This window comes from Aythya ferina, assembly GCF_964211825.1.
Source record: "Aythya ferina genome assembly, chromosome: 22".
Taxonomy (NCBI): Eukaryota; Metazoa; Chordata; class Aves; order Anseriformes; family Anatidae; genus Aythya; species Aythya ferina.
Genome location: NC_140320.1, coordinates 7,736,840 through 7,763,049, shown reverse-complemented (window position 1 = coordinate 7,763,049; position 26,210 = coordinate 7,736,840). Strand labels below are relative to the sequence as shown.

Below are 26,210 nucleotides of genomic sequence, written 5' to 3'. Positions count from 1 at the left end.
GTAACTGTGGAATCTCTTCCTTTGTATACTGCATTATAGCCCTGTTTGAGCTCAGGCTGGTGTTGGTGTGTATTGGATCCGTTAAAGCTTATTGGAATGCTTTCTGTTTGACAAATTGATGAAGACAAGTGCAAAGGGACACCCTCTCTGGGAGCAGTCAGCTGACTAGTTCTGCAGAAGCAGCTGGGGTTTGTAGTCCGATAGATTAGAGAAGGCGTGTTTCCTGTCTTTATTTTACCTTTCCCGTCAAAAAATAAAAAGCCAAAAATGTTGACTATTACCAATTGAAGGGGCCTAATTTGTTTTTTAATTTAAAAACCTGAATATATCGTTGAGATGTGCCTCAGTGAGGGATGAGGAGTACGTTCAGTGAACTGCGCAGTAAAATCCTAGCTAAGCTCTTACTTGATGCCTGCCTCTTAAGCTATGCACACATCCTGGAGCGGTGTCCAGCCCCCAGACATGACTGGCCTCTTTTCTCACAGGTGTTCCATGATGATGATATCATTCCTGGTTGGGAGGGGAAAATTGTGGCCTGGGTGGAAGAAGACCACGAGGAGAATTAATCAAGCTTTTAGGTCTTGTCACTATGGAAACCTGTAACTGGCTGCTGAGCTCAGAGAATGACCAAAAAGCATGCGTGCTGGAAGGAGTCCAATTCAAGCTGCCAAAAGAAAAGGTTTTTCTCTGCAAGCAACGGGTAATGCATGTTGTGTGCATGGATGCCTGGCATGGATGCCTGACTTTCTTTCTGTGGCCAAATACAGACAGCGTTGTGGGACTGAAATGATTGTCTGTGGGAAAGAAACACCTTGCTTTGTCCTATCAACAGAACCCTGAAGGCCTTAACGGTGCATTTCTCCTTTCCCCTGCTTCTCCGTTCCTGCAGTATGTGCTGCAGCCGGTGATCTGGGCGTTTCAAGTCTGGTTTGTTGTACACAGTAGTGCATAAGTCTGCACTGATGGCAAAAATGTGAAGCTTTGCCTTTGAGTCAGAAGAAGCCGCTGGAGTATGCAAGCAGAAGGTTTGACCAACTTTGGTCTCAGACTTGCATGTGCTGCAGGAGCAGAGGGAATTTCATGTACAGTCCAGACTGAGTATAGAAGTGTGACCTGGGGAAGGAAGACAGTCTTCTGGAGGTTTTCTGCATAATCTGAAGCAAAGATCACCAGCCTGGCAAAGCTTCCTTTTTCCCAAATTTTGGCTTCCACTTCCTAGCCCTGCTTCTCCCCCTTGCCCTCCTGTACTCACTTCTGAGGTCCTCTGGGTTTGCTTTGTTGCTGTAGGGACTGTGGGATCTTGGTGCTTGCTTTTCTGCTGAAGAATTTCATTTGGGGAGGCAGGTGCTGGAATCAGCTGCTTCCCCAAGGTACTTACAGGACCCCTCCTTGTTGGGTCCCTCTCTTTGCACTCCCACTGTCTCCTCTGTCAGCACAGTGGACTGATTGTCACCTCCTGTGCACAGGCATCGCTGTGCTGGTGTCCACTGATTGCCAGGGCCACCAAACATAACCACACCGGTGGGATAAATCCTATCAGTAGCACCATCTGTTCCTTGGTAAGCCTGCTCCTTGGCTTTCTGAAGGAGCAAGAAATAAGTGGCTGGCTGGGAGGGTGCACACGCTGAACATCCCCAAGCCTTGTGTTTTTTGTGTTCTGTTTTGATTTGTTTGTTTCTTTCCCCCTTCATTGCCTGCCTCTGTCCTTCTGCTGCCAGTCAGCTGTACGCACACAGCACTGGCTCTGGTCTGCAGCAGACACTGTTGACTTAAAAGGTCAAATGGCAAGTCAAGGTTCTGCTCATTCTCGCTGCATGTGGCCCTTTCATGGACTACCCACGTGTCTGTGCTGTGGATGAGGTTGGGAGAGGGTGACCCTGGTTTCACTGTTTTATATTAACATGTCCTTTTGTAAATATGTTACTGTTTGGAATTATTTTGTACCAGTTTACATTGTCTGAGGACTGTGGATATTTTTATACCAGTACAAGTGCTTTCTGTATATTTCTGCACGCATTTTATCGTGTTTTACTCACTTTTTAGTGGATGCTGAGATGTTTTGTATGGTCTCTTGTTCACACAACACTGGGCTTGAACTTATTTTACTGTGGAACTCCAGCTGGTTCCTACTGGGTTTTATATTCTGCCAGCTTGTACAGGCAGTAACAATACCAATTCCTTCCACACTGCTTCACTGTCCAGGAAGCTCAAGGCTTTTACCTGGCCCTGTGCCACACTGGCACACCACAACATGCCTGTTGTGTCCTACAGCTCGTTATGGTGACTTTCAGTGTCAGTGGGACAGCTCATCAATGGACAAGTTCATCAAGGGCTGCGGGGGGGCAGACGGGACACATCTCTTGGAAAAAAAAAAAAAAAAACAAGATTTTCTTCCTCCCTGGAAATTGTTTCACTGTTGCATGATCTTTAGTAGGTTGTTAAAGAGAGCATGGGGTTGTTATGCTGAAATCAATTGTTGTATTTCGATTGCATTTTTTTCCTCAAGTGTTGCTTCAAGTTTTGCTTATCAATTTTATTTCAGCAAGAGCCACACACCCAGACTGGAATTTTATGGAGACAGTTTTCAAGGTCTGCAGTTGCCAGTTCAATACTACTGCTTGGTTTTGGAGCACTGAAGACACGGGAGGCTGTTAATGTGACCAGAGCTTCTGGTTCAATTTAGCCTTGTCCAGTAGGCATCCAATTTTCTCATGGAAAATAAAACAGATGTTAGCTGATACAGGAGACAGTTGGGAGCCTCAGCCTTGTTCTTAGGCCAGTTCAGGCAGCTAATCACGGGCATGTTTAATATGCTTACTAACCTTCCTACCCATGAGTCAAAGACTGAACCAGATCTGGCAGCCTTTCAGCAACATGCTCTTCAGAGCAGCAGTGGGCTGTATCGGAGGAGCAAGACCGGACAAGACTTGCTTTTTGGGGGTGTCAGCAACAAATCTATCATCGGTGCTAATGTCACACATAAGCTAACATGCAAACGACATTCCCTGAGACAGAACAGGTAGCAGTGCTTCGTTTTTGGGTCCCTATATGCATCTCCCTCTGTGATAGTGAAGGTGGGACTGCTACCATTGCTGGCACTGAAGCTGAAGGCCCTGCTTTGGCTCATTCACTCCCAAAAAGTTTGGTGAGCTTTTTGGGTTCAGCTTTGTGCCTGCAGTGACACTGCAGCCTTCACCAGATGTTTTACCTCTTGTGATTTACAGGAAGGGGTCTGAAGCAGGTAAGAAATGGGGATAAGAGGTATTGGATTACAAGTCCTTGGTTGGGATGGGTTTTGCTGATAAAACCAAAAGCTGTTGCTTTTACATCAGGCTGACACTACTGTAACACTGACTGTAGTGAATTTATTCTGGGAATATGCTCTTAATGTCATACCCAGGACCTGCATTTTTGCTGTTTTGAACGTTTATTTCTACCCAACTCTCTTCAAAGTTACTTTCCTGCTCCTATACTTGTAACTTGGTTATGTAACACATGGTATGTGTAAAATTATATTTTCATAGAAACTCCATAGAGTTTGCATTCGTCATTTAAAATGAATGGTGGGTCTCAAGCCTGTCAAGGAAGGTGAAAACCTTATCTGTGTACCTAACCTCCTGCCATCCCAGATACATAAACGTTGGTTTTAGCGGCCCAAGCCCTGATCTCAATAAAGCGGGGTTTGCAAACTAAGGCTGGTCAGTGCTTGTGAAGGGAAAGATAGCTGTGAAAAGTAAAAGTCGTGCAGAAATCACTGAGATGAGCAGGGGCTGTTCTAGGGCTAGCTTTACGGTGGTGCTGAAAAGAAGAAGTAAAGTTCTGTTTCCGTGGGTTTATTCGGTGAGGCGTGTGGGATGAGGGGGCTTGGGGTGAGGAGGGAGATTAACTGGAGCTAAACGGGGATTTTATCCAGCCGAACCCCGAGAAAATCCCCCTCTTGAGGACCATCCACCTCCCGCGGCTGCCCGCAGCGCTGCGCCAGCCCCGCTCCCCTCAGCACCCGTCCTTCAGGGCCCCCCCCCGCCGCCATTCCGCGGAGGCCCCGCCCCGCGGCGCTTTCCGGCAGTGCCGTGCCGGGCCGGGCCGCTCCGTGCCGAGCCGAGCCGAGGCGGGCCGGGCCGTGCCCGCAGTGGGAGGTCAGCGAGCGCCGGGGCCCCGGCTCTAGCTGCGGCTCCATGTGGCGGGCGGTGGCCCGACGCCTCGCCCCGGCCGCCGGCCTGGCGCGGGGCTGCCGAGCGCTCAGCGCCGCCGCCATCGGCCCCGGCGCGGCCCTGGGGGCCCGGGCGGGGGCTCCGGGCCGCGGCCCGGTGCTGGGCGGCTCCGCCCGCAGGCCCCGGGGGCTCCTGCCCGCAGCCGGGCCCCGGGTTGGGCCCAGGCGCTGCTGCAGCCTGCCGGCACACCAGAAGGTGAGAGGCGGCCCCACGACCTTCCCTTCCCCTTCGCCTGCCTTCCTTCCTCGTCTCCGTTCCTTTCCTTCCTGCCCCTTCCCCTCTTCCTTTCCCTTCTATTTTCCTTTCTCTTATCTTCTCTCCCTTCCTTTCCTTCCTTTTATCCCTTCCCTTTTTTCTTTCCCTTCCCAGCTGCCCTCCTTGCCCCAGGCTACTCCAGGCTCTCTCGCACTCCCTCAGCTCCTGTACCTCTGTGCTTTGTCCTGAGCCTCTCCTTCATTCCCTACCCCTGCACGCCAGGCCCTGCAACTGCCGTACACCAGACCCTGGAAGCACCGTCGGGTTCCCCCTCACCATTATCCCCTTTTCACTGAACCTCTCTGGGTTCCCTGCTGCGCCTACTCCCCTGACACCCTGGTTTTGGGATCTTTCCTGCAGGCTGGAGGCAGTCCTGACCCACCAGGGGTTGCAGACAGCTTCTCCTCGGTGCCTTGTCCCTGTCCTTTGAGTGGGGTCCCTACAGCCAGGGCTGCACAGGTTTTAAAGCTTCCCTTTTCCTCGCAGGTGGCCCTGCCAGCACTGTCCCCCACGATGCAGATGGGCACCATCGCGCGCTGGGAGAAGAAGGAAGGTGACAAGATCGGTGAAGGGGAGCTCATCGCAGAGGTATTCTGAGGGCAGAAGCTGTGCTGCGTTTTTAGTGGGCATTTTATATGCTCTGGGTTCTGTCCCTGGTTGCCCTCACCTGAACCCATGTTTTGGAGGCGCTGCTAGGAACAAGCAACCGTCAGCTTTTCAGAGTTGGTTGCCGCTTTTCACCCCTCTGAGCACAAAGAACACTTAATGTGTTTGAAACCATGCTTTCCCATAGCTGGTGGGACAGGGTGACTTTGCCAGTACTCTGTGCATTACGACCCTACACTGCCAGACTGCAGGGCCCTGAGCTCACTTGACTTTTATTTTGCTCTAACAATATCCTGTTCTCTCTCAAAGGTGGAGACAGACAAAGCAACAGTTGGCTTTGAGAGCGTGGAGGAATGCTACTTGGCCAAGATCCTGGTGCCAGAAGGAACAAGAGATGTTCCTATTGGGGCCATAATATGTATCACAGTAGAAAAGTAGGTATTTTGCTAACCCTTGAGTTGAATTTTCTCTCTTGGGACTTCTTGGGTGCTCTGTGTGGAAGGTTAAGAGACAGTCACCAGACTGGTTTGGCCATTATGTTCCATTTTTTTTTCCTAGGCCTGAACATGTTGATGCCTTTAAAAACTATACTCTGGATACTGCAGCGTCTGTGCCCCCTGCAGCCTCAGTGCCTCCCCCTCCAGCTGCAGCTCCCTCAGCCCCACCTCAGCCTTCTCCTCAGGCTCCTGGCAGCTCTTACCCTCCTCACATGCAGGTAAGGGAGCATTGCTGCTGATTTAAGGTTTGTTGCACTCTTTGTCTGTCTTTGGCGTTGCTAGCTCTAGGGGATTTTGTCACAAGCTCTGTTGGGAGTGGGAGGTTATAAGGTGTAAGTGCAGAAGTGCAAGCCCCTTGAATTGTTGCATGCTTTAAGCAGGTATTTGGGGAGGTCCCAGAAAGTGTTTTATTTTCTGAAAATTGTTTTAGCGTCCCAGCTCCCTGTAGGAGAGACCTATTTCTCCAGGATTCATTTGCAGGCTAGAAAAAAAATGTTACATTTGTCTGATTTGAACAGTTCTGGTATATACAAGCCTTGTACTTTATGTGAATATGTTCTGAAGGCCCTGCTCAGGTCTTGGAGCAGAACTCCATTCTGTGATACTCTAGTGAGCACACCAGATGTGTTTGTGAGTGGTAATGGTAGACATTCCTTTGATATAGAAAACTTGAAAATAGTGTCCTAGTTATACAGTTGAGACATGTGGAAGCTCATTTGTCTGAGATGTTACAAAAAATCAGTAGTTGAATAGGGATCTAATCCAAGGCTTCTTGATCTGACTGCATTTTGCTTCTTGATCTGAGTTGAATTTCAGCTACTTAACTTGATTTCCCTCACTTGCCTTATCTGTCCAGTTCTGCTCTAAAGCTGTAATCACATGTGCTATGTTTATTGCACTGCAAAATGCACGTGTAAACCTACAGCACCTTTTAAGTGCTTGTTGGAGGACAAGTCTGTATAGCTTTTACAGGGGCCAGATATATTTGTCAAAGACAAAGCGTCTTGCTTCAGCCTTCCTTTTAGTCTCTTTAGATTCTCAATGTGATGGTGCTGCTAATGACCTTGATGTATAGATTTCTTCTTTTTTTCTTTTGCTCGCTTTCTTTCCTTGATAAAAGAAGCCAAACCAGAGATACAGCACACGACTGTGCTTTGCTGTAGCAGAGTCAAGATCTAAGAGTACATTAAAGGTTGGCTGCTCCTTGAGGTTGACATCATTTGGCCAAGAGTAAGAATCATGTTCCTGTCCCTTTTGGATTACCAGCATCTGATGCACTTGTATTCTCTGGCTTCACAGGTCACTCTCCCTGCCCTGTCACCTACCATGACAATGGGCACAGTGCAGAGATGGGAGAAGAAAGTTGGGGAGAAACTGAATGAGGGAGACTTACTGGCGGAAATTGAGACAGATAAAGCCACAATAGGTGAGTCAACTCCAAAGCCAAGAATGGATGATGGCCCCTTAAAAGGAGAGGATTCAGAGTAGCCTCTTTTACCTGTTCTCTGGCTGCTCAGGACGTGAAGATGTGAAGCAATGAAAAAGAGTTACTTTTTTATGCTGCTCGAACTTGTAAAAACACCTCTTTTGCCATCAGTCCCTCATAGTAACATACAGTGCACAAAGATGTTTCCCTACCTGTTGCATTGAGAAGACTTTTCTTTTTCAAACCAGTTTTGTTTCTTTCTCTTTCAGGCTTTGAAGTGCAGGAGGAAGGCTACTTGGCAAAAATCTTGGTGCCTGAAGGAACAAGAGACGTGCCATTAGGAACAACCCTCTGCATCATTGTGGAGAAAGAGGCTGATATTCCAGCCTTTGCTGACTACCAGGAGACTGCAGTAGCTGACATGAAGGCACAAGTTCCTCCTCCTCCTCCTCCGCCTCCACCAGTAAGGGCCTTTCTTAGCCAGGGAGGGAAGTTATGCGGACTGCTGAGAATTGCTGGTTGGAGCTAAACTGTTCTGTTGGTTTGACTGAGAAGTCTTGACTCCAGTAATAATGTCTGTGATCCTCTGAATGCCAGGCTAACACATGCACTGAGAATAGATCACTTCTGATGTCATCTGCTTTGCCCTCTGAAAACTGGAGCAGGTTATCGTTTGATATGGTCTCTTCTCCAGCCTGTTGCTTGTACTGGTTCTAATGAATCCTTCCTGAAAATTTGGACTATAAATTACTTATTTCACCATTTTGATGTATAGTTCAACAGTTGTAGTTGGTGTTCTGCATGGGAAAGTTTCCGATTTAATTTCTGGTGCTGGGAAACTTCTCTGAGTACTTTCAGGTTGGAGACTATTCTTGTTATTCCCTTGACTGTTAATTACATGGTCTTGTTCTCTTATGGCACTGAAGTGAAACCTCTAAGGTGTTTGCAAAATAATCACAGAGCTAATGGCTTTGATTCTTCTGTTAAGGTGGCAACTCCTGCTGCAGCTGCTCCTCCTCCTCAGCCTGCTGTTCCTTCCACTCCACTAGTCCCTGCAGCTGGGCCACCTCCCCGGAAAGGGAGGATCGTGGTTAGTCCCCTGGCGAAGAAACTGGCAGCAGAAAAAGGGATTGACCTTGCACAAGTGAAAGGTAAAGTGCCCTTTGCCTTTCTTGCTCTCTCTGTTAAGTATCTGTTTCTCCGGGAGTGTTCTTGCTTGTTCTGTTCTTTTCTCTGTATCGAGAAGATCCTCACTGTGCAGCTTTCTCCACCAGGGACTGTTAGTGACTTATATCTCTGAACAGAGCTTCGTGATGCCCTGTTGTAACTAACTGAAATCCTCTTACATTTTCCTTTGATGCTTTTAGGTACTGGACCAGATGGTAGAATCACAAAGAAAGATGTGGAGTCATTTGTGCCGCCAAAGGTTGCTCCAGTGAGTAGGTCTGAGATCTGTAAGAATGGGATGCGGAACCATCATCTAGCAGGACTTAGCGCTTTGTGAACTTCAGAGTAGTGTGTAATATTTAATGTGTGTGATTTAATAATCAATTGTAGGGCTTATAATGAACCTAGTTGGGGATCAGAGGTGGGGCTGGAGAGTGGAAATGTCTGCTGCTCACAAGCAAGAGAGGGCATGGCCTCAGCTCTTGTCTTACCTACTGAACTACTCTGCGATTGGTGTTGGGCCAGTCCTGTGAACTGTGCTGTCTTTCTCTGGTTGCAGGCTCCAGCAGCAGAAGCAGTACCTGCAGCTGCTGCAGTTGCAGCAGCACCAGTGGGGACCTTCACGGATATCCCTATCAGCAACATTCGGAGGGTGAGAAGATTTTACTTCCCTGACATCATTATTTGCAGTCATAAATTGTCTGAAATCATTTATTTCTGTCATTTCTGTTGTGTACCCACAGGTTATTGCTCAACGACTGATGCAATCCAAACAAACAATACCTCACTACTACCTTTCTATTGATGTGAACATGGGAAAAGTACTGGTGCTAAGGAAAGAACTCAATCAGGTCAAGTATTTGGGGAGTCGTGGCAAGATTGGGGTTGGGGGAAAACTGCATCAGTTCTGGACTGTCAGTGACAGAACAAGAATTTTTACCAAGGTACTGTGCACTGACTCCTAACTTCCTTGAGAAGGCCACTTAGTATTCTCCTTGAGGGTGAAAAAAAAATAAAAAATAAAAACATTTTTAAACAAAATGTTAATTCTAAGACAAGTTTGGGGAAAAACAGCCATTTAAAAAAATGGTGTCTTCTTAGATTATGAAGGATATAAAAACTCCTAATCCACCTCCTAAATCATCTTGGCACTTCAAATATTAATGCTTACAGGTAGAATGATTGTTTAGAGAAAATAAGAAAAAACAAGGCTGCACGACAGTGACTATCCAAATTATTTCAGTTAACATGCAAGGGACAAACTGACACCTCAAATCTCTTCCTTTGCAGGAGGTCTCGGATAACATTAAGCTTTCTGTCAATGACTTCATAATTAAAGCTTCTGCTCTGGCATGCTTGAAGGTGCCTGAGGCAAATTCTTCGTGGATGGACACAGTTATTAGGCAGTAAGTTTATGGTACGGTCGAAGCCGGAAACTTTATTTGTTCAGTAGAGAGCTGATGGCAAAGTAGCAGATCTGCTGGTGGGATGTTGAGGAGGGAGGGGAGCAGGTATAATGCAACAGTTGAGGGGGTTTAACGAAAATGCTAAGAATATTGAGACTGAGGCTAGTGTGAGCTGAAACAGTTGTTGCAGACCACATATTAACGTAGAGTTGTCTTAACACCTGAAATTCTTTGTGTCTTGCTAGAGTAACTGGCATCTGTGTTGTGTCTTGCAGAAATCACGTAGTGGATGTTAGCGTTGCAGTGAGTACTCCTGCAGGCCTTATAACACCTATTGTGTTCAATGCACACATAAAGGGCCTGGCTTCCATCAGTAAGGACGTGGTTTCTTTGGCCACTAAAGCCCGAGAAGGTAAACTTCAGCCACATGAATTCCAGGTGAGGAACTGCAGTTGCTGGTAATAACTGCTGCCCTTGTCTTCTGTCCCCGTTCAGAACAAGCAGTCTGTTTTGTGATGTTTCAGTTGTGTTCATTAATATTCCACTTGAAACAGCTTTTCTGAGTTTTCTGTGAATGTTTTTGTCTTGTAGGGTGGTACTTTCACAATTTCCAATTTAGGAATGTATGGGATTAAGAATTTCTCTGCCATAATCAATCCACCTCAAGCCTGCATCCTTGCAGTTGGTTCCTCAGAGAAAAGGCTAGTGCCAGCTGATAATGAGAAAGGGTCAGTATTCATCAGGTTCTGCATGAACTGAGCTTTTGAAATTAAAATTCTGAAATAACAGCTAGTTTTCTAACACTTCCAATAGATATATTATTTAAGAATAGTTACTAGTTGTTGACATGGTGCTTTCAACACCTTCTGAAGAAGAATAGGGAGATGTATGTTTCTCCTAATGTTTACGTGAGCCTGTTGCAGTGACTGATAAATGATCTGCCATGTTTGTTCTCACAGCTTCCAAGTTAAGGAAAGGCTGACCCTTTCCTTGAAGGGGGGCAGGTTGGGGAATAAGGTATGGAAAAGCATAAGAGATACACAACAGTTCAGGCATCTGTTCCTGTTTAGCTACGTGGTTAATTTTGTATTTAAGGAATGCTCAAGGGGTGGGTTATAATTCAAGTGCCCTGTGTGAGATAAAGCTGGTTTGACAGTGATTTGCAGAGGATTCTGTTAACTTTTTTTTTTTTCTTTTGTCAGATTTGATGTGGCCAGTGTGATGTCCGTTACACTTAGCTGTGATCATCGTGTTGTAGATGGAGCAGTTGGAGCACAGTGGCTTGCTGAATTCAAGAATTTCCTTGAGAAGCCAGTAACCATGCTGCTATAATTTAACCATGCAAGCAACGTTTTCCGGGGTCACACTGTTTTGTTTTAAACAAGCTATTTAGATTTTAGTGTTCAGACTTATTAAAGAGTTCCTTTTTTTTTTTTTTAATTTTAAATATGTATTATATTATCTGGTAATGTTATTACCAGTCTGTACAGAAACAAAAGTTTGCAAAAATGCTTTTCAAAGCAATATTACAGCTATACTGTATTTTTATACAGTTAGTGAACTTGCAAACTCTTCCAAAACAGTTAAGCATCCCAGATTTACAAATGATCCAGGCAGAATGCAAACTGCACCTGCTTCTACACTAGATTGAACAAGGAGGGGGCACGGTGCATACCAGGTAATTTCATGACCTCAGTGTTCTCCGAAATTTGACTTACAAACATCTCTTCACAGGAGTTCAGATGAGATGGTAACCATAACGTGCAAGGTAGTAGGTGAATTCCCTTATTATCCTGTTCTGCTGGGGTGGGTGACAATGACAGATGCACTAAGGAACTGAAGCCCCTGGGAATGGTTTCTCAAAGGCCAAGTGTTAGCATTCCAAAACTCTCTTGGAATTTGGCACTGGTTTGGACATTCTCAGCTTTGGGATCCCTTTTGAGCACTTTAAAGGTGAAAGAGCACTGATACCTGTGGTGTCACAGCTCTCAGATACCACAGGGAGTGTGCTGTCTTTTTGTAGACTTTCACTTAGATGTGCTTTTCATATGAAGACTCTTTAATTGCTTTTCCTCTTGCTAAGTTAGTATCAGGCTACGATGCCATGGAAGTAACTGTTTTGCAGAATATTCAAGAGACTTTGTGTGTTGGAACCCATATAGGCAAATCACACATGATAATAGTGCCACCAGTGGATGTTAATCATGTGGGGACTCGAATGTTTGAAAGTTTTTTTCAGGCATTCTAACATAGGAAGCTCTGCGTTAGTCACTGGTGCTGCAGTTCTTCCCTTACTTGTCTATGTTGTCCCAGCCTCAGTAAACTGCAGAATGTGCTATCCATGTATATATTGTATGTAAAATGCTTAAGTAGTTTGTTGGACTTGTGTCCAGTTACCCCAGTCATTGTATCCTGAAAGGGGTGCAGTGCTGAACATTCTCAAATTCCACTTTCCACTTGGAAATGTTCATGTAAAAAGGAGGATTGTGCAGTAATTACAAAGTGACCGGGAGAATTCAACAGGGGGAGAAGTTAACAAAACAAAACAAGAAGATAAAGCTAATCTGTTTTTCTGTATATTGCATTAAGTACTGTCTCCTGTAAAGTTCTGCTACAAAATTCACTAAAGATATTGGAAGAAAATACTGTGGAAATTAAATATTTTTGTGGGAACTATTTAATGTCTGGTTGCTGTGATAGCTGGTTTTCATGCCTGGCTTAAGCAAAAAAAAAAAAAAAAAAAAAAAGTGCATTAAAATTTGTTTTTTTTTTTTTTTTTTTTTTAAAAGATCTAAAATATCTCGGTTCCAGAGTTGCTCTAGTGAACCTCTGTTCTATTAAATGTTTGGAATTGACAACTACTAAAACATGTTCCAGTGCTTTTCTCTTCAGTCCTCTGTGTGGCTTGTCATACTGCTATGGCACAGTTAGAGCTGTTCAGCCTTTCAGTCTGATGGTGAAACTCACCCTATTAACCCGAAATTGTAATCACAAGGATTGCAAGATAGCAGCAAACTTGAACCTTCCCAGTTTTCTTGCTCAGTGTTCACCGGTACCTCAGGTTCTGGCTAAAGAAAGTACTGATTTCTTCCTGTGTGACGAACACTAAATAGCTTACCTGATGGTTACACTCCCTGAATGACTCAGGGAATAGCCTTGCAGTCTGAAAAATCCTATCCAGCTTGCTTGGTTGGAGTGCTGATAGTGACTTCCAACACTGCTTACAGCCTTCACAAGCCAGCTCAGCTCATGCAATGATAATATTTTAGCTTGTATTTGATTGAAAAGACTACAAAGCCTATTCAGCAGGGATTGTCCTAAAGAAAACAGGAACAGCATGCAGGACAACGGGTAGAGCTGTGGATGACACACCTCTGCTAGTTGCTCCAGCATAAAATGCTTGCAGGAGCTGCTCTAACCACATAAATCCAGTAAGCAAAATAATTTATTTAACAACAAAAACACAGAAAAACAATACAACTGTTATTGCCATGTATCTTAAAGCAGAATTCATGATACAGTGAGGCATGTATGCATCTATGGTTCATTAGGACAGCTGTTAATACATTTGAGTATTCCTTGAGTATTTACAGTCTACTTTTTCCTAAGTTTGGTGATGCTTATTTTCCTCCTGGCTTCCTTTTCTACATGCACTTTCTAAAGGCATTTTGAGGTATTCACCTTTGAAGATGAGGTCAATTAACTCATCACCAGCTGCAAGTCAGGATGCTCATTCTGGGCCTTTGGTTAGTTCTGTCAACTGTGAACAGGAACTGGACAGGGCGTAGAATTCTTTAACACATGGGCTTTGCAACTGACACTGTGACGAACAATACCCCTTTTCCTTTGTCAAATGTTGCTGTAGCCGTTTCCTCATCCACCAATTCTGGCAGATCTAGTTGTAATTCATATTTTTCAGGAACATTAATGATTATGTCATCCTAAAAAAATATTAAAATACATGATTGATTATTTGACAATTAATTAGCAGCAAGTATTTCTAGGAATTTGATACCAGACAGAAAACAAAAGGTTATTCTTTCTGTTGCCTTACCTTTGAAATTCTCAGATCACACTCAGAAACGGAGCTAACCTTGGGCAATTCAACTTTCAGTTCAATTTGTAATGGCTTCTCGTTTGCATCCTTCATGGTGCTCATTTCATAGGCAGGGGTGCTCAGCTCCTCTGGCAGTTCTGTACTGCTAATTTCCTCTATCAGAGGCACTTTAGGCTGTGCAATACTTCCTTTTTTCAGCAGGATAGGAGCATTGCTGTGGTCCTTAGCTTCTATTCTGTGTAGCAGCTGATCAAGTGTCAGTTCTTTCAAGAAAACACAGGTTTTCACATAACAGTCAGTTACTAAGAACTGTTACACTGCTTGACAAACTTATTACCAAAAGTTTAGCTTTGTAATTAGCAAGTTTGTCAGCTGAAGACTGTAATTTGCAGTTTCTCCTTCCCTCGTGATTTGTTTTCACTGCCAAGCTGTTAGAAGTTGCTGTTTTCAGAGCACTGGTAACAGCAGCAACCTCTTCTACTCATCTCAGAGCAAAAGAAACTTTTGTTTCTTTAAGTGCTTGGTTTATGCTTAAGGCAAGAATTGGGGTTGAGGGAGCTTGTTGGCAAAGTCTGATAGGCCTGCAAAGAAAACTGACAGCAGCTGTCTACATACCCTTCTTTGTGTTCTGATTGAGACAGGGTGTTGGCATCTGCCATCCTTGCAGACATTGCTGCATCCTTTCCAGGCTGCCTTTCAGCTTGAATGGCTCAATAGTGTATGAAGGTGAAAGAATAAGGTTGCATCGTTCCTCAACGAATTTAAGTGTCATGTGGATCAGATGTTTCATTTTTTCTGGGTTTTCTTCTCCCCTCTGAAGAACATCTGGGTTATATGCAATATCTATAATGCTGTAAAGATCTAAAAAAAAAAAAAAAGTTGCATCAGAATTACTGCTTCGGTAGTATGTCCTGGTTGGCCAGGGCTTGGGGCTTTTGGATGTTTATTATGATCACTTGCTTTAGAAGCAAAGAAACTGAATTTGTGGCTGCTGGGCATCATTGGAATTCACCTTCCCAGCAGTGTTTGTGCTCTGGTAGCAGGGGAACGTGACGCACCTCACCGTGAGACATGTGGCTGGGGAGGCACCTGGCGCATAAAACACCCTGTGGGATTTAGATGGGTGCCAGGTGTGAACCCCTCAGTGTGCCTGGGAATCAGGATGGGTTGGGCTGGAAGGGACCTCAAAGATCATCCAGTTCCAACCCCCTGCCATGGGCTGGGATGCCACCCACTAGATCAGGTCGCTCAGGGCCTCATCCAACCTGGCCTTGATCACCTCCAGGGATCGCAGAATCATCAAGGTTGGAAGAGCCCTCCAAGATCACCTGGTCCAACCACCCCCTACCACCAATGTCACCACTGAGCCGTGTCCCCAAGCACCATGTCCAACCTCTCCTTGAACACCCCCAGGGACGGTGACTCCACCACCTCCCTGGGCAACCGGTCCCAATGCCCGACTGCTCTTTCTGAGCAGAAATGTCTCCTAATTCCCAACCTGAACCTCCCCTGGCACAACCTGAGCCCATTCCCTCTGGTCCTACCGCTGGTTACCGGTGAGAAGAGGCAGCCCCCAGCTCCCCACCCCTTCCTTTCAGGGAGTTGCAGAGAGCAGTAAGGTCTGCCCTGAGCCTCCTCTTCAGACTAAACAACCCCAGATGAGGCATCCACAGCTTCTTGGCAGCCTGTTCCAGTGCCACACCACATTCTGGATGAAGAATTTCCTCCTAGTACCTAGTCTAAACCTCCCCTCTTTTAGTTTAAGACCGTTCCCCCTCATCCTGTCCCTACCTGACTGAGCTGAGCCCTCCATCCTTTCACAACCCCCTTGAAGGCCGCAGCGGGGTCTCCCCTCATCCTCCTCCCCACGCTCCTCCCCATGCCGCCCCCCAGCTCCCTCAGCCCCCGCTTTATTCCCGCACCCCCATCTCCGGCCGCCCTTTCCAGCGGCCCGGCCCTGACGGGCACGGGCGCCCGGGGGCCTCCGGGGGCCGGCACCGCGCCGCAGCCGCACACGTTGACGAAGAGCGGGGCGGCCCCGCGGGGCTGAGTCCTCAGGCAGAGCCAGGGTTCCGCCGGGGCTCCGCCAAGCCTCCTCAGGAGACTCGGGCAAGGCGGGGGCTCGCCCTCCGCCATTTCCTCCGGCAGGGCCCCGTTGCCGTAGCGACAGGGCCCGGCCCCGTTCCGCCGCCGCAGCCGCCCGGGGGAGGCGCTGGGCCTGGCCGCGTCCGGGGGCCGGGGCCCTGCTGGGGCCGGAGGGAAGCGGAGGGGGCCGGAGGATGGCCCGGGTGCCGGTGGGGAAGGTGCTGCTGAGGAACCTCATGAGGCACACGGGAGCGCACAACAAGGTAGGGCCCGGCCCCGAGCCCCGCCGGAGTTATCGGGGGGCGGATGGGGGGAAGGCGCCGCCGGGTTTTTGTGAGCAGCGAGGCTGTAAAGCAGCCGGCTGGGTGCCTTATCGTGCCCGCAGTGTGCTTTGGGTGGCAGCGAAGAAGTTTCGGGTTCTGGGAGCGTGCCCGGCACGGTGTAGGAGCTCCGTGGTCCTCAGCAAACCGCGACCTGAGCTCCTGATGGCCCGGCCGAGCGGTGAATTTCACGTGTTCGTGGAGGGTTCGCTCCCCCGCTGAGCTGGGGGCTGCTGTAACACGCTTACGTTTTTTTCCTTTTTGTGGCTTTCAGATCCAGGAAGAGACAGAAATGTGGAAAATCAGGGAGTGGGAGAAGCAGACAGAAGAGACATACTGGAGGAGGCGAAGCAGGATGCTGTCGGACACCTCCAGGTGGGCACCACTTGTGTGGAGGAGGTAACTGTCCTGGCACAGTCACTGAACCCTTTTGCTTTATAATGCTGTAGGAGTATTTTGTGCTGGCCATCCCCTAATAATGTAGGAATACCACATAGGGCATGGAGTCCCTGGAAGGAAGTCAGACCTGCACTTAAATCTGACTATTTATCTTTCCATCTACATGTATAGTCTTCAAAATACAACAGGAAGTAGGCCGGGCTCTCTGAAAGAGCTGGAATAAGAAGTGCTGGAGTTGTAGGTCAGAATGGTGTGAGGAAAGTCTAAACGTGTTGGCCTTCAAGTTATCAGTAACCAAAATTGTTGTAGTATGGGGTCCTGCTCTGGTACAACATTGGTATTGTCCACCTTTTAAGCAGTATTATGCGAAAACAAGCTGATTTGGTGGGGATTGCAAGTGGAGATTTGTTTTCTTTTCTTTTTTTAAATGCTGGGACAACATGGCAGAAATGCAAATGCTGCAGGAAGTGGTTTTGGTATCTCAGGAGAGAACACCTTGCAGACTCGTGCCAAGTGCACAGATGCTGCTTCGCTCAGGAAGTGTGGCACAGAGCGAGCCGCAGACATGTGAGATGGCTCAGAGCTGTTGGTGCTTGTTGGTGGATTTGCAGTTTTAGTACTGGTACCTAATCAAGCTAATTCCAGTTAAGTCAGTTCTGCTTCCCAAGTTCCTCATTTGCCGACTTCTACTAGCAGCTATGTCTCACTGCATGTTGCTAGTCTGCTCCGGCAGAGTATTCTGAAGGAGGAGAACTGCATTTTTGTGGCAGGCAAGGTAACCCCTTCCTCTAATTTAGTGTGTTGGCTGAGAATTTTGTCATGCACTGTAGGCAGTAGTAAGTGTGAAAACCAGCATTAGCTCGTGAACTGGTTTGTGAGAGCTCTTAATGGTGACTGTCTGTTAAAATGATAGTTGGTCTTCTTGCATAGATGGACACTCACGACTTGCTGGATTTTTGCTCCCCTCGCTGGACTAACCCCTTGCTCAGAAAGTTTCTCCATCAGAACTGACAGCTGAAGGACAACTGTTCTCTTTCTGCAGCAGTCGGATGCGCAGTGATGGCTTCGATGACGAGGGTCACAGGGCCGACTGGAAAACAAAGAACTCACAATTTCTTGACCCGGTCGAAGATGATTTGCTTAGAGCACGGTCCTGGAATAAAAAGCTCTATGAATGTGAAGCCAACATGCCTGACAGGTCTGTGGGGTGTTAAATGTTCTCTGATTGTAACTATAATTGGAGCACCTTTCTGGAGTCCTGTACCAAAATATTAGTGTGTTACTCCTGTCGATATGTACTCCTATAAAATAGTATTTCATCTCATTTTGAGAATGAATAAGTAAGAGGCACAAACATTTGCACTGTCACAGAGTATCTGATTTGAATTTGTCTACAGAGTTCCTAAGTCACAATAAGCCACAAAAGCTAAGCCCTAAGTTTACCACCTAAGCTTGGTATTTATTTCTTTGCCCAAGGAACTGAAAAAAGTCTAAAGAAGTGCAACACAGTACTCCCCAGGGTTCTTTTAAAGAAATGGAACTTACATTATTAGAAGTAGGAAGGAGCCTGAAAACATGAAATGTCTTTAAATAGTACTAATCAAATCAGTTGTTTTTTCCTTCCTTCTTTCCTTGTTGGGAAGGTTCTGATGTCCTTTCTTTCTTGTGTCTAAACTCATGCTCATTCTGTGGCTCTGTCTTTTCAGAACCCTTTTTCCCCTTGAACACTTCCCTGCTTCTAATACGTGTTTCTGCTTCTTACAGGTGGGGTCACAGTGGCTATAAAGAGCTATACCCTGAAGAATTTGATACAGACAGGTAAAGCAAACAGATTCAGAGATGTATCCTGAGTCTTGTCAGGGTATGCAGGGAATTTTACAAACTGAATTATTGTAAGTTTCGGTTTTAGATCTACCTTTAATGGCAAAGCAACACTGTTTAGTTACAGATACCCACTGAAAACAACTAGTCCATTAATGTGGTTCCCTCCTGTCTGAGTCTTAGGGGAGGATTGTGTCTCCTGTAGTAATAGACATTCAGCTTGAGCTTGAGTTACTGAAATGCTGTGAATTGTGCAGGGTCTGCCTGAGCCAGTAGGGAAACAGAGAAGTAGGCTGAATCCAAATCAGGTCAGTAGACACGCTGTCAAATACCAGCTCCGGATTCCCCACTGCATTGTAGTGTGTCTGTTTTCAGTGTTAGTCCGTATTTGGAGAAAATCAACCCTCCCAGACCCCTGGAAAGTGGAGACTTAGCTGTAAAATGAGATCTTAGAGTTAATTATGTTAAATTGCACCTAGCAGTCATCAAGTACAAAATTTGTCAGGCTTACAGATTTGAAATAGCCTGCTGTAAGTTATTTTTTTTGTCACTTGATGGCTTTCAGTACACGTTGTCATTGGCTCTGCCTCGAATACCTTGATCAGGGGTATTAGTAAGGTGTGGACCAAGCTGTTAACAAGCATTTGAAACAAAAATGCAGCCACTACATCCACTCCCCTGCACTATTCAGTTGAGTCAATGGATTTGCTAACAATTTGGAGGTAGAAGAGGCTCAGCTGCTATGTGCCTGCCCATCTGGTTTCTTCTGATGATCCTTTGTTCTTGCAGTGACCAGCAAGAAGGAGAGGAACAGAACGCTGTTAATGGGAAGAAAAAATCTCATTTGAGAAAGCAAACTGCCCATGGGTCACACAAACGGAAAAAAACAAAGAAATCGCACAAGAAGAAGCAAAAAAAGCGTTCGCACAAAAAGCGAAAGAAAAAGAAAAAGGAGCAGGGGAGGACGTCGTCAGATTCTTCCCAGGAGAGCGAATGCTCCGAAGAGGAGACTTCAGGCACTCGCAAGGGGAAACACAAGCGCAAGAAAAAGACCAGGAAAGTGCCTGCCAGGGAACCTACCTCGTCTTCTGGGCAGGAAAGTGACTTTTCCCATGCAAGCAGCTCAACCACCAGCAGCTCTGAGGACAGTGAATCTGAGGAGAAAAAAGAGAAACGGCCTCCCAGAAAGAGAAAGAAACGTCACAATTCTGTGTCGGAGAGACACGCCGAAGTACCAGAGAAGAGGAGCAAGAGGAAGAACTGGAAGGTGGCTGCAGATGATAAATCTGAGGATAGCTCAGATGAGGACTGACGAGGAATTGCTGAGTCCAGGCTGTGGCTCAGGCAATACGGTAGAGGACAGAGGCAGGTATTTTCCTTTCAGCACTGCCCCATCCTTCAGCATTTTTCAGCACTGTGGTTTATCCTTCCTCCCAGCCTCCAGGGGGAACTGAGCCTTGGCAGCCAGCAGGAGCTGCCCCTTGCTTCTCCTTGACTCGGTGCTCAGGAAGGCGGGGGAGCAGTTCCCTGCCTCGCAGGTTGGCTCGTCCTGCCGGCTTCGGATTTGCTTGATGTGACCAGGTTGATCTTCGATGCACAGAAACGTGACAGGCTGTCTGCAGGGGGGGGCAGGCACGTTTGCACCATTTTTATTTGTTTTAATTAAGTTTTAACAGTTTGTTTCTTTTGGGTTACTCAATTAATGACCAAAACTTGCAATAAGTGACACGAAGTCCATCAGCTGAGCTGCTAACAAAGGAAGTATCACTGGATTTACCCTCTGGTAACTGTGTCTTTCCCACTCCCACAGCAGCAGAGCTGTGTGGCACAGGCTCAGCTGGATGCGGACGGGAGCATGAGGGAATGCTCTCGTTCTGGCAAGAGGTGTGGTGCAAGAAACCCGTGCGTTTGCTTGTTTGAGACGTCTTTCCAAACCCTGGCACAGGCTGCAGATTGCCTTGCCTTCCTCCTCTCCAGAGGGCTGCTGCACCCCTGTGTGCCAGCAGAGAGCCCTCGGCAAGCGCCGTGTGCTATTCACGAAGGGCAGAGGCCGGATCTCGGCGCCGGGCAGCAGCCAGGCCTTCTTCTGACGAGACAAATAAATCCGGAGCTGTTTGAGGGCTCGGTGCTTGCTTTGACAGAGAGCCGGGGGACGGAACAGAGCCCTGGGAGAGCGGGAGGGGGCTGGGGGCGAGGGGGGACTGGAGGCACCTCAGCAGGGCCGGGCAGGGCACCACGCGAAGCCGGAGTCCCCGCCGAGCTGGGCCGGGCCCCGGGGAGCCCCTCACGGCCGCTGAGGGAGGCGGTGGAGCAGCGAGGGCCGCTCCCCGCCCGCTCCTTCCCGTTCCGGTGCCCTTGAGGGGGGAGACGCAAGATGGCGGCGGCGGCGCTGCTGCGGGCCGGGCTGGGGGGGGGCCGCGGAGCGCGGACGGGTGAGTGGTGCGGCATGGCCCGAGCCTGCCCGTGTCCCTTCGTCTTCTTGTCCTTTTTCGTCTTCTTGTCCCTTTGTCCCCGGCCCTGACCGCCCCCCACCCGTCTCTCCGCAGCTCTCCTCACCAGGAGCCTCCTCCTCCTCCGCCGCCGCCCGGGGGTGCTGCCGGCACTCGCCTCAGCCGCTCCGATCCGGGGGAGCCACGGGCAGCAGGGGCACGGTACGTCCCAGCACGGCCCCCTGCGGCTGTCCGTGGGTCTTGTCTGTCCGTGGGTCTGTCTGTCCGTGGGGGGTGCCCCGCACCCAGCCGTGCTGAGCGGCCGCGGGGCGCTGCGGGGGTTGTGGGAGCAGCGAACCCGCTCCCTGAGGCGTTCACACGGGTGTTGCCGTGCTAAACGCTTCGTGCCGCCGCCTGCACGGTGACCTGGCGGTGGGTAAGGAGGGTGGAAGGTGTAACAGCAGCAGCAGAAGTGAAGGTGAGTGTTGGGCCTGGCCCTGCTGTGAGAAGCGCGGTGAGGCTGAGGACGCTGCGCAGCCCTCAACGCGGCTTGGAAGTGGGAAGTGTGAAGAAGCGTCGGGGAGAGCAGAGCCTTCACCATGACCAGACGGCTTCCTTCTTGCTCGGGCTTTCAGGCTAAACACGCTTCATACACATGCCGCGAAGCCTCCTTGGCCATGATGTACCCTAGGGACGATTATGAGTCCACAGCAGAGATCCTTCCCGTGTTTTACTGCAGGTTTCTTTGCTTTCTTTATCCTGTTGCTTTGCTGTCTGGTTTGTTTTTATTTGCAAAAAGGAGCAAAAGCATTTGGCTGCTGGTTTGAATATGGAAGTGTTAGGCAAGCACCCTGGGGGTATTGATTTCTGCAGGTAATTACACATTGTCAATTCTGGATGTTTTTTGCTTGGGCTGGTGCTGATAATTGTGGTTCAGGGTATCGCTTGTGAAATTAGGTGTTTGGCTTCCTCCAAAACTGATTTTTTTCCCCTTCCTTAACAGTATCTGTGCGCTTCTAGAAGGTAAGAGTTAGTCACAGAGCTTCCTACCCAGCACATCCGTGTCTGGAGTCCCCTGTTACACGGTCCACATCGTACCCAACTGAGCATCAGTGGAGGGCTGAAGTCCTCTGGCCTCCAGACTGCTTCTGGGTCACACACCAGTGTGATGGTCCCAGAAATTTACTCTGTGACTTGGGTTGTGAGGACTTGTGTTTGTGTTGACCTCACCTCTTGAGCTTCTGCTTCTTTGAATTAAAAGATGCTTCTCTTTCTCAGTGGCAGCAAAGAGGAGTATTTAAAATAAACCCTCTAGGCACTGTAAAATAGATGTATTTTCTCTTCCAGTAATTCAGAGACTTCTTGGTTTTGCTCAGACAGAAATGTAGTAGTCAGGTTGGAAAAAAACAGGTCCTTGGGTGGCATCGATGGGAGGAGGTGCGTGTGAGGCTGCAGCACCCAGAGCAGGAACGTTGCACTCATAGTCCTTCACCTTGCAGGTGGCTCCAAGGCTGCGTCCTTACACTGGACAAGCGAGCGAGCTGTCAGTGTCCTCTTGCTGGGCCTCCTCCCCGCAGCCTACCTATGCCCTGGACCGGCTGTGGACTACTCCCTAGCTGCAGCCCTCACTCTCCACGGCCACTGGTAAGCTCAGTAGGTTCCTCAAAATTGTCAGTGAACTGTCAGTGACCTTTAACAAGACTTGCTGTACCTTGGTGTTTCTCTGTCACACTGTTCTGTATGTCAGAAGGCAGGACACACGTTGCTACTAAGGAATCTGTAAACTAAACATTCTGTAGCGTTCTCCTATATGATATGAAACCCAAAGTCCTGCCTTGGAGAACTGCCTTGATACTGGCTGTGTAGAATCCTGGATGGTTTTGTCTTCTAAAAGAAGTGATGTTTTATGAACAGAGGGAACAGAAACAGGGCAGACATGCATAAAACAACTTCTTCTAAGGTTCTGAGCCATGGGTTGCTTTGTACATCTTAATGGTGATGAGATTCTGCCTAAAGAATAGTTCAGAACAAACATTGCAGTGGAGACGTTTTGACCTTAATCATTTTCTTGATTCTTGCAAAACAGATGCTTGCTTACATTCTGAAGCACAGTTCTGCTGTGGTCTTTCATGTGGGTAGGCCTGGCTTTCTGTCCTTTATGAATCTAGGAGTGGATCCAGCTGTGTGGTTGGCCCAACTGGCAGCAGTTACATTCTTGAGGTGCTGCTGCTCTGCAGTTCCTCACAGCAGCGATAAGGCAATTTAAATGGACTTAGGGGTGAGAGGTTTCTTAAATCTCAGGTCTGCCCTTAGGGAGTTGCAGCAGGGATTCTTGCACTTTCTGGCAGCTCCTTCCCAAAGCTCTCCAATCTAGCACAGAATTCATCAGAAACGTGTCTGTCCTTGAACTTGGTTGACGGAGCTCTTTCAAATATAAAGCAGGTAAAGCAAATCCTGCCTGCTTTGGAGCACTTTGCTTGCTGGGCACGTGCATTTCAGTTCCAGGCAGTGGGACAGGCTGTTGCAGCCCACTGTGTTGAAATGAGTTCCTGGAATGACACTCGGTGTTGATACACACAGCTTTGATTTGTCAGTTAATGTCTCTTACCCAGCATCAGAACTTTTCATACTGGGAATCATTTCTTTGTAAGCGGCGTGGGGATTTCCCCATGAGAAAAATATTTCGCTGCTTCTGTGCAGCTCTGCTGTAGCTTTCAGCAGAGAGAATCCACATCCTCCCCCACATCTTGCTTGTGTTGTTCCCTTTTTAAGCTGAGAAGTTGTTCCAATACCAAACTCTTATTTTTGCAAAGTGTGGACACAAGAATCTAAATCCTACACAGAAAAGTCCTCCTCTAGAGCTTTCATATGTATTCAATGCTAGAATATCTTTTAAAGAACAAAGATTATTTGCTTGCCTTAAAAGTTCAGTTGATTGCCTAACAGATCAGATAATCCCTCTAATAGCTGATCAGAAACTACAGAGGAATTCTGCATATATTTTTGAGGGGATTTCTTTCACCTTTTGCTGTGTTTTGCTATCAGAAATACTATTCTAAAATATTATTACACTTTGTCAAGACACCTGGGGCCATCTTTTGCTGTTTTCACTGGTGTGTAATAAATATTTCTCTGCCCAGCAAAGCTGCTCTGTTTTGAACTAGGTCATGTGTCTACCACAGGCCAGCTGCTTCCTACTAATTCCTTTCCTTGTTCCCTTGTCTTTTCTCTCGAGGGCTTTGTGTGGTTTAATTAGTTTGTGGTCAAGTCACACAGTAATTTTGCTGACAATTCTTAGCATGACTCAAGTTTATTTTGCTGTGTAAAGTGAAGATCTGTTGAAGATCCTTTATCAGCACTCCAGCTGAAGGACAGCCTGTGAATCCCACGTTGGGTATGCCTTACTTGTCTGTTCCTAGAGCAGTTCGTGGTGCAGGTGCATGCCGCTTGCACTTCTGACCTTACTCCACCATTCAGTGACAGGCAATAGCTATAATAATTCAAGAATTAGTTGCCTTTCAGATTGCTTCCACTTTCTGCTCCTCTTTTGTGTATCTAGGACTTATTCGCACCCCTTGTCTCACACTCAACATCACAAAGGTATCAGAGTCCCATCAGAGTGAAGCTGAGCTCTGTTCTCTTGGGGTAGAATCTGCTGCAGGACTTCGAAACTTGCCAGGCCACCAGCATGGCTTAACTTGTGGGAGACAGGTCCTTCAGCTTCACGTTAGACCAAGGCGAAATTCTAGGAAGAAGATTGTTGCAGTAAATGTGCTTCTCGTTTTCACCAAGTTGCCATCTGTCATCACAGAAAGTAAATACAACTGCTTCTGGGAAGAGAACTACCCCAGCAGGATGATAGAGCACTCTGTCTTCCTGTTGCTGAATGGTTTAAATCTGGACCACAGAATTCAAGAAAAGTCTGACAGATGTAGGAAAAAAACAGAGTATGCTAATCTCTAACTGATTTCTAATCTCAATACACATCCTTGAGTCTTGTGTGCATTTGTGACAAGGGTCAGTCACAGAGTTTGGGCATTTCCTTTGGTCTGTTTTCTTCAGTCTTTCAAAATCAGGTTAGCTGGAGGCAGATCTCTGTTTGGAAGAGATGTGCTCAGCACCTTCTTTCCTCAGCATTGTTAAGAAATCTCCAAGCCAGTATATCTGTATTTTAATAGAACATGTGAAATGTTTTTATGTATTTTCAGTACATGCATATGCTTTTTGAGTGGGAACTAGACCTTTGGTAATAACGGTTGGTGATAGGTGGTGGGAAAACAGACAGTTTGAGCCATTTTAGCAGGGCAGTCACAGTAGAGTGCCTGCCAGTGGATTTTCATGAGGCATGCTCTCCTGATTTCAGCTTGTTTCTCTCATTCTTTAGGGGTCTTGGACAGGTTATAACTGACTACGTCCATGGAGAGACACCCATTAAAGTGGCCAATACAGGTCTGTACATTCTGTCGGCCGTGACCTTTGCTGGCCTCTGCTACTTTAACTATAACGACGTCGGTATCTGCAAGGCTGTTGCCATGCTGTGGAGCCTCTGAGATGCGACAAGTCTCTGACAAACACGATTGTTCATTGCTGCCTTCGCTTTACGATATTTTTACTGATGTGTTTGAGATGAGAATTGAATAACCAAGAGTCCGTAGTATGTAAATTCTGCAGCCACTTCATTATTTTTTTTTGATTTATTGCAAGAGCATTAAAAATCTTAGAAAGGAAGTAGAAGATATAAAGTGGATAATGTCCAGGTGAGAGTGAGTTGATTAAAGCTGCACTGCAAATTTGGAGTAATTAAGTACATCAAAGATGGAAAGTATAGCTGAAGATAACTTTCATTATAATGGCAGCTTTCCATGACTGGTTTTCTAAAATAGTCTCCTGCTTTGTAAAGCAAACTTGGTGAAAATTGAACTGTTATTTCTGACATCACAACTGAACTGTATGTAAGGCACTCCCTGTCATTCTTTTGATCCTGAGAGTTGAGGTAGAAAAGGGAATACTTTTTTCTTAATCCATACAATAAAGAATTTACAGAAATTGCGTGTGTGTTTCTGAGTGATTTTTAATACTGCTATTTTTCTCTGCAGATCTCTTCTAGAATCACATTCAAATACTTACAGCTCTAGCTCTGCTTTATGTCATTTAGATTTTATAAAACAGATATTGTTATGAATATGTATCATCCTTCTTTCCTAAAGGGTTGACATACTCTTGACTTTATAGAAGAGTAATTTCCATAATAAAATAAAGCAATAACTGACTTAGACTTTTGCAGATTAAGTCGAGGAGACAAATAGCATATGGCTTTCATAGTTACCCTGCAACCTGCATACTCAGGTGCAGCATTTTGTGTTTTCTAAATCAACACAGCCACACTTTTTCCTGTGTGAGTAAAAAAGGAAGGAAGTATACCCTTTATGTCATGGCCTGACTTGAGACTGAGGCAGCATTCTTTTCCATATCTTTAGGTTTCAGAGGATTTCAGGGGAAGAAATGAGATTACGGTTTTTAACTTTCTTCTC

At 46.8% G+C, this 26,210-nt stretch overlaps 5 protein-coding genes across 12 annotated transcripts in view; 4 read left to right on the top strand and 1 right to left on the bottom strand.

Annotated features, from left to right (window-relative positions):
* DIXDC1 (DIX domain containing 1) overlaps positions 1–3,980 on the top strand; it is a 40,268-nt gene extending 36,288 nt beyond the window's left edge. For all 7 annotated transcript variants that reach the window (XM_084495728.1, XM_084495731.1, XM_084495726.1 and 4 more), the window contains one exon: positions 486–3,980. In XM_084495728.1, the coding sequence (XP_084351854.1) occupies positions 486–566 (81 nt within the window). In that variant the 3' untranslated portion in view covers positions 567–3,980. The remainder of the gene's footprint in view (positions 1–485) is intronic.
* Positions 3,981–4,081: 101 nt separating this feature from the next.
* On the top strand, positions 4,082–12,244 carry DLAT (dihydrolipoamide S-acetyltransferase). Its single transcript, XM_084495734.1, has 14 exons — positions 4,082–4,406; positions 4,953–5,054; positions 5,382–5,506; positions 5,631–5,787; positions 6,869–6,995; positions 7,265–7,458; positions 7,984–8,146; positions 8,363–8,430; positions 8,722–8,814; positions 8,906–9,013; positions 9,453–9,568; positions 9,844–10,006; positions 10,160–10,296; positions 10,771–12,244. The coding sequence occupies exons 1-14, from the start codon at positions 4,176–4,178 to the stop codon at positions 10,898–10,900; spliced, it is 1,914 nt and encodes a 637-aa protein (XP_084351860.1). The 5' UTR covers positions 4,082–4,175; the 3' UTR covers positions 10,901–12,244.
* Positions 11,845–16,499, bottom strand: PIH1D2 (PIH1 domain containing 2; the record flags this gene model as incomplete). Its single annotated transcript, XM_084495673.1, has 5 exons — positions 11,845–13,509; positions 13,623–13,888; positions 14,241–14,486; positions 15,548–15,943; positions 16,400–16,499. The coding sequence occupies 5 exons, from the start codon at positions 16,497–16,499 to the stop codon at positions 13,363–13,365; spliced, it is 1,155 nt and encodes a 384-aa protein (XP_084351799.1). The 3' UTR covers positions 11,845–13,362.
* On the top strand, positions 15,786–20,365 carry NKAPD1 (NKAP domain containing 1). Of its 2 annotated transcripts, none has more exons than XM_084495741.1 (5): positions 15,786–15,973; positions 16,305–16,429; positions 17,472–17,627; positions 18,194–18,247; positions 19,040–20,365. In XM_084495741.1, the coding sequence occupies exons 1-5, from the start codon at positions 15,905–15,907 to the stop codon at positions 19,560–19,562; spliced, it is 927 nt and encodes a 308-aa protein (XP_084351867.1). In that variant the 5' UTR covers positions 15,786–15,904; the 3' UTR covers positions 19,563–20,365. The 2 variants fall into 2 exon arrangements, with proteins under 2 accessions (XP_084351867.1, XP_084351868.1); XM_084495742.1 differs by having other exon boundaries at positions 15,788–15,973; positions 16,305–16,405.
* Positions 20,366–20,540: 175 nt separating this feature from the next.
* On the top strand, positions 20,541–25,725 carry SDHD (succinate dehydrogenase complex subunit D). The gene is made up of 4 exons (XM_084495746.1): positions 20,541–20,682; positions 20,797–20,901; positions 22,179–22,323; positions 25,064–25,725. The coding sequence occupies exons 1-4, from the start codon at positions 20,625–20,627 to the stop codon at positions 25,227–25,229; spliced, it is 474 nt and encodes a 157-aa protein (XP_084351872.1). The 5' UTR covers positions 20,541–20,624; the 3' UTR covers positions 25,230–25,725.
* Positions 25,726–26,210: the final 485 nt, after the last annotated feature.

Coding starts and splice junctions, on each gene's coding strand:
- DLAT (XM_084495734.1), top strand. CDS start 4,176: ATGTGGCGGGCGGTGGCCCGACGCCTCGCCCCGGCCGCCGGCCTGGCG. Junction 5,507..5,630: donor ATATGTATCACAGTAGAAAA/GTAGGTATTTTG, acceptor TTTTTTTCCTAG/GCCTGAACATGTTGATGCCT. Junction 7,459..7,983: donor CTCCTCCTCCGCCTCCACCA/GTAAGGGCCTTT, acceptor TCTTCTGTTAAG/GTGGCAACTCCTGCTGCAGC.
- NKAPD1 (XM_084495741.1), top strand. CDS start 15,905: ATGGCCCGGGTGCCGGTGGGGAAGGTGCTGCTGAGGAACCTCATGAGG. Junction 16,430..17,471: donor GCACCACTTGTGTGGAGGAG/GTAACTGTCCTG, acceptor CTCTTTCTGCAG/CAGTCGGATGCGCAGTGATG. Junction 18,248..19,039: donor GAAGAATTTGATACAGACAG/GTAAAGCAAACA, acceptor TTGTTCTTGCAG/TGACCAGCAAGAAGGAGAGG.
- SDHD (XM_084495746.1), top strand. CDS start 20,625: ATGGCGGCGGCGGCGCTGCTGCGGGCCGGGCTGGGGGGGGGCCGCGGA. Junction 20,683..20,796: donor GGGCCGCGGAGCGCGGACGG/GTGAGTGGTGCG, acceptor GTCTCTCCGCAG/CTCTCCTCACCAGGAGCCTC. Junction 22,324..25,063: donor CTCACTCTCCACGGCCACTG/GTAAGCTCAGTA, acceptor CTCATTCTTTAG/GGGTCTTGGACAGGTTATAA.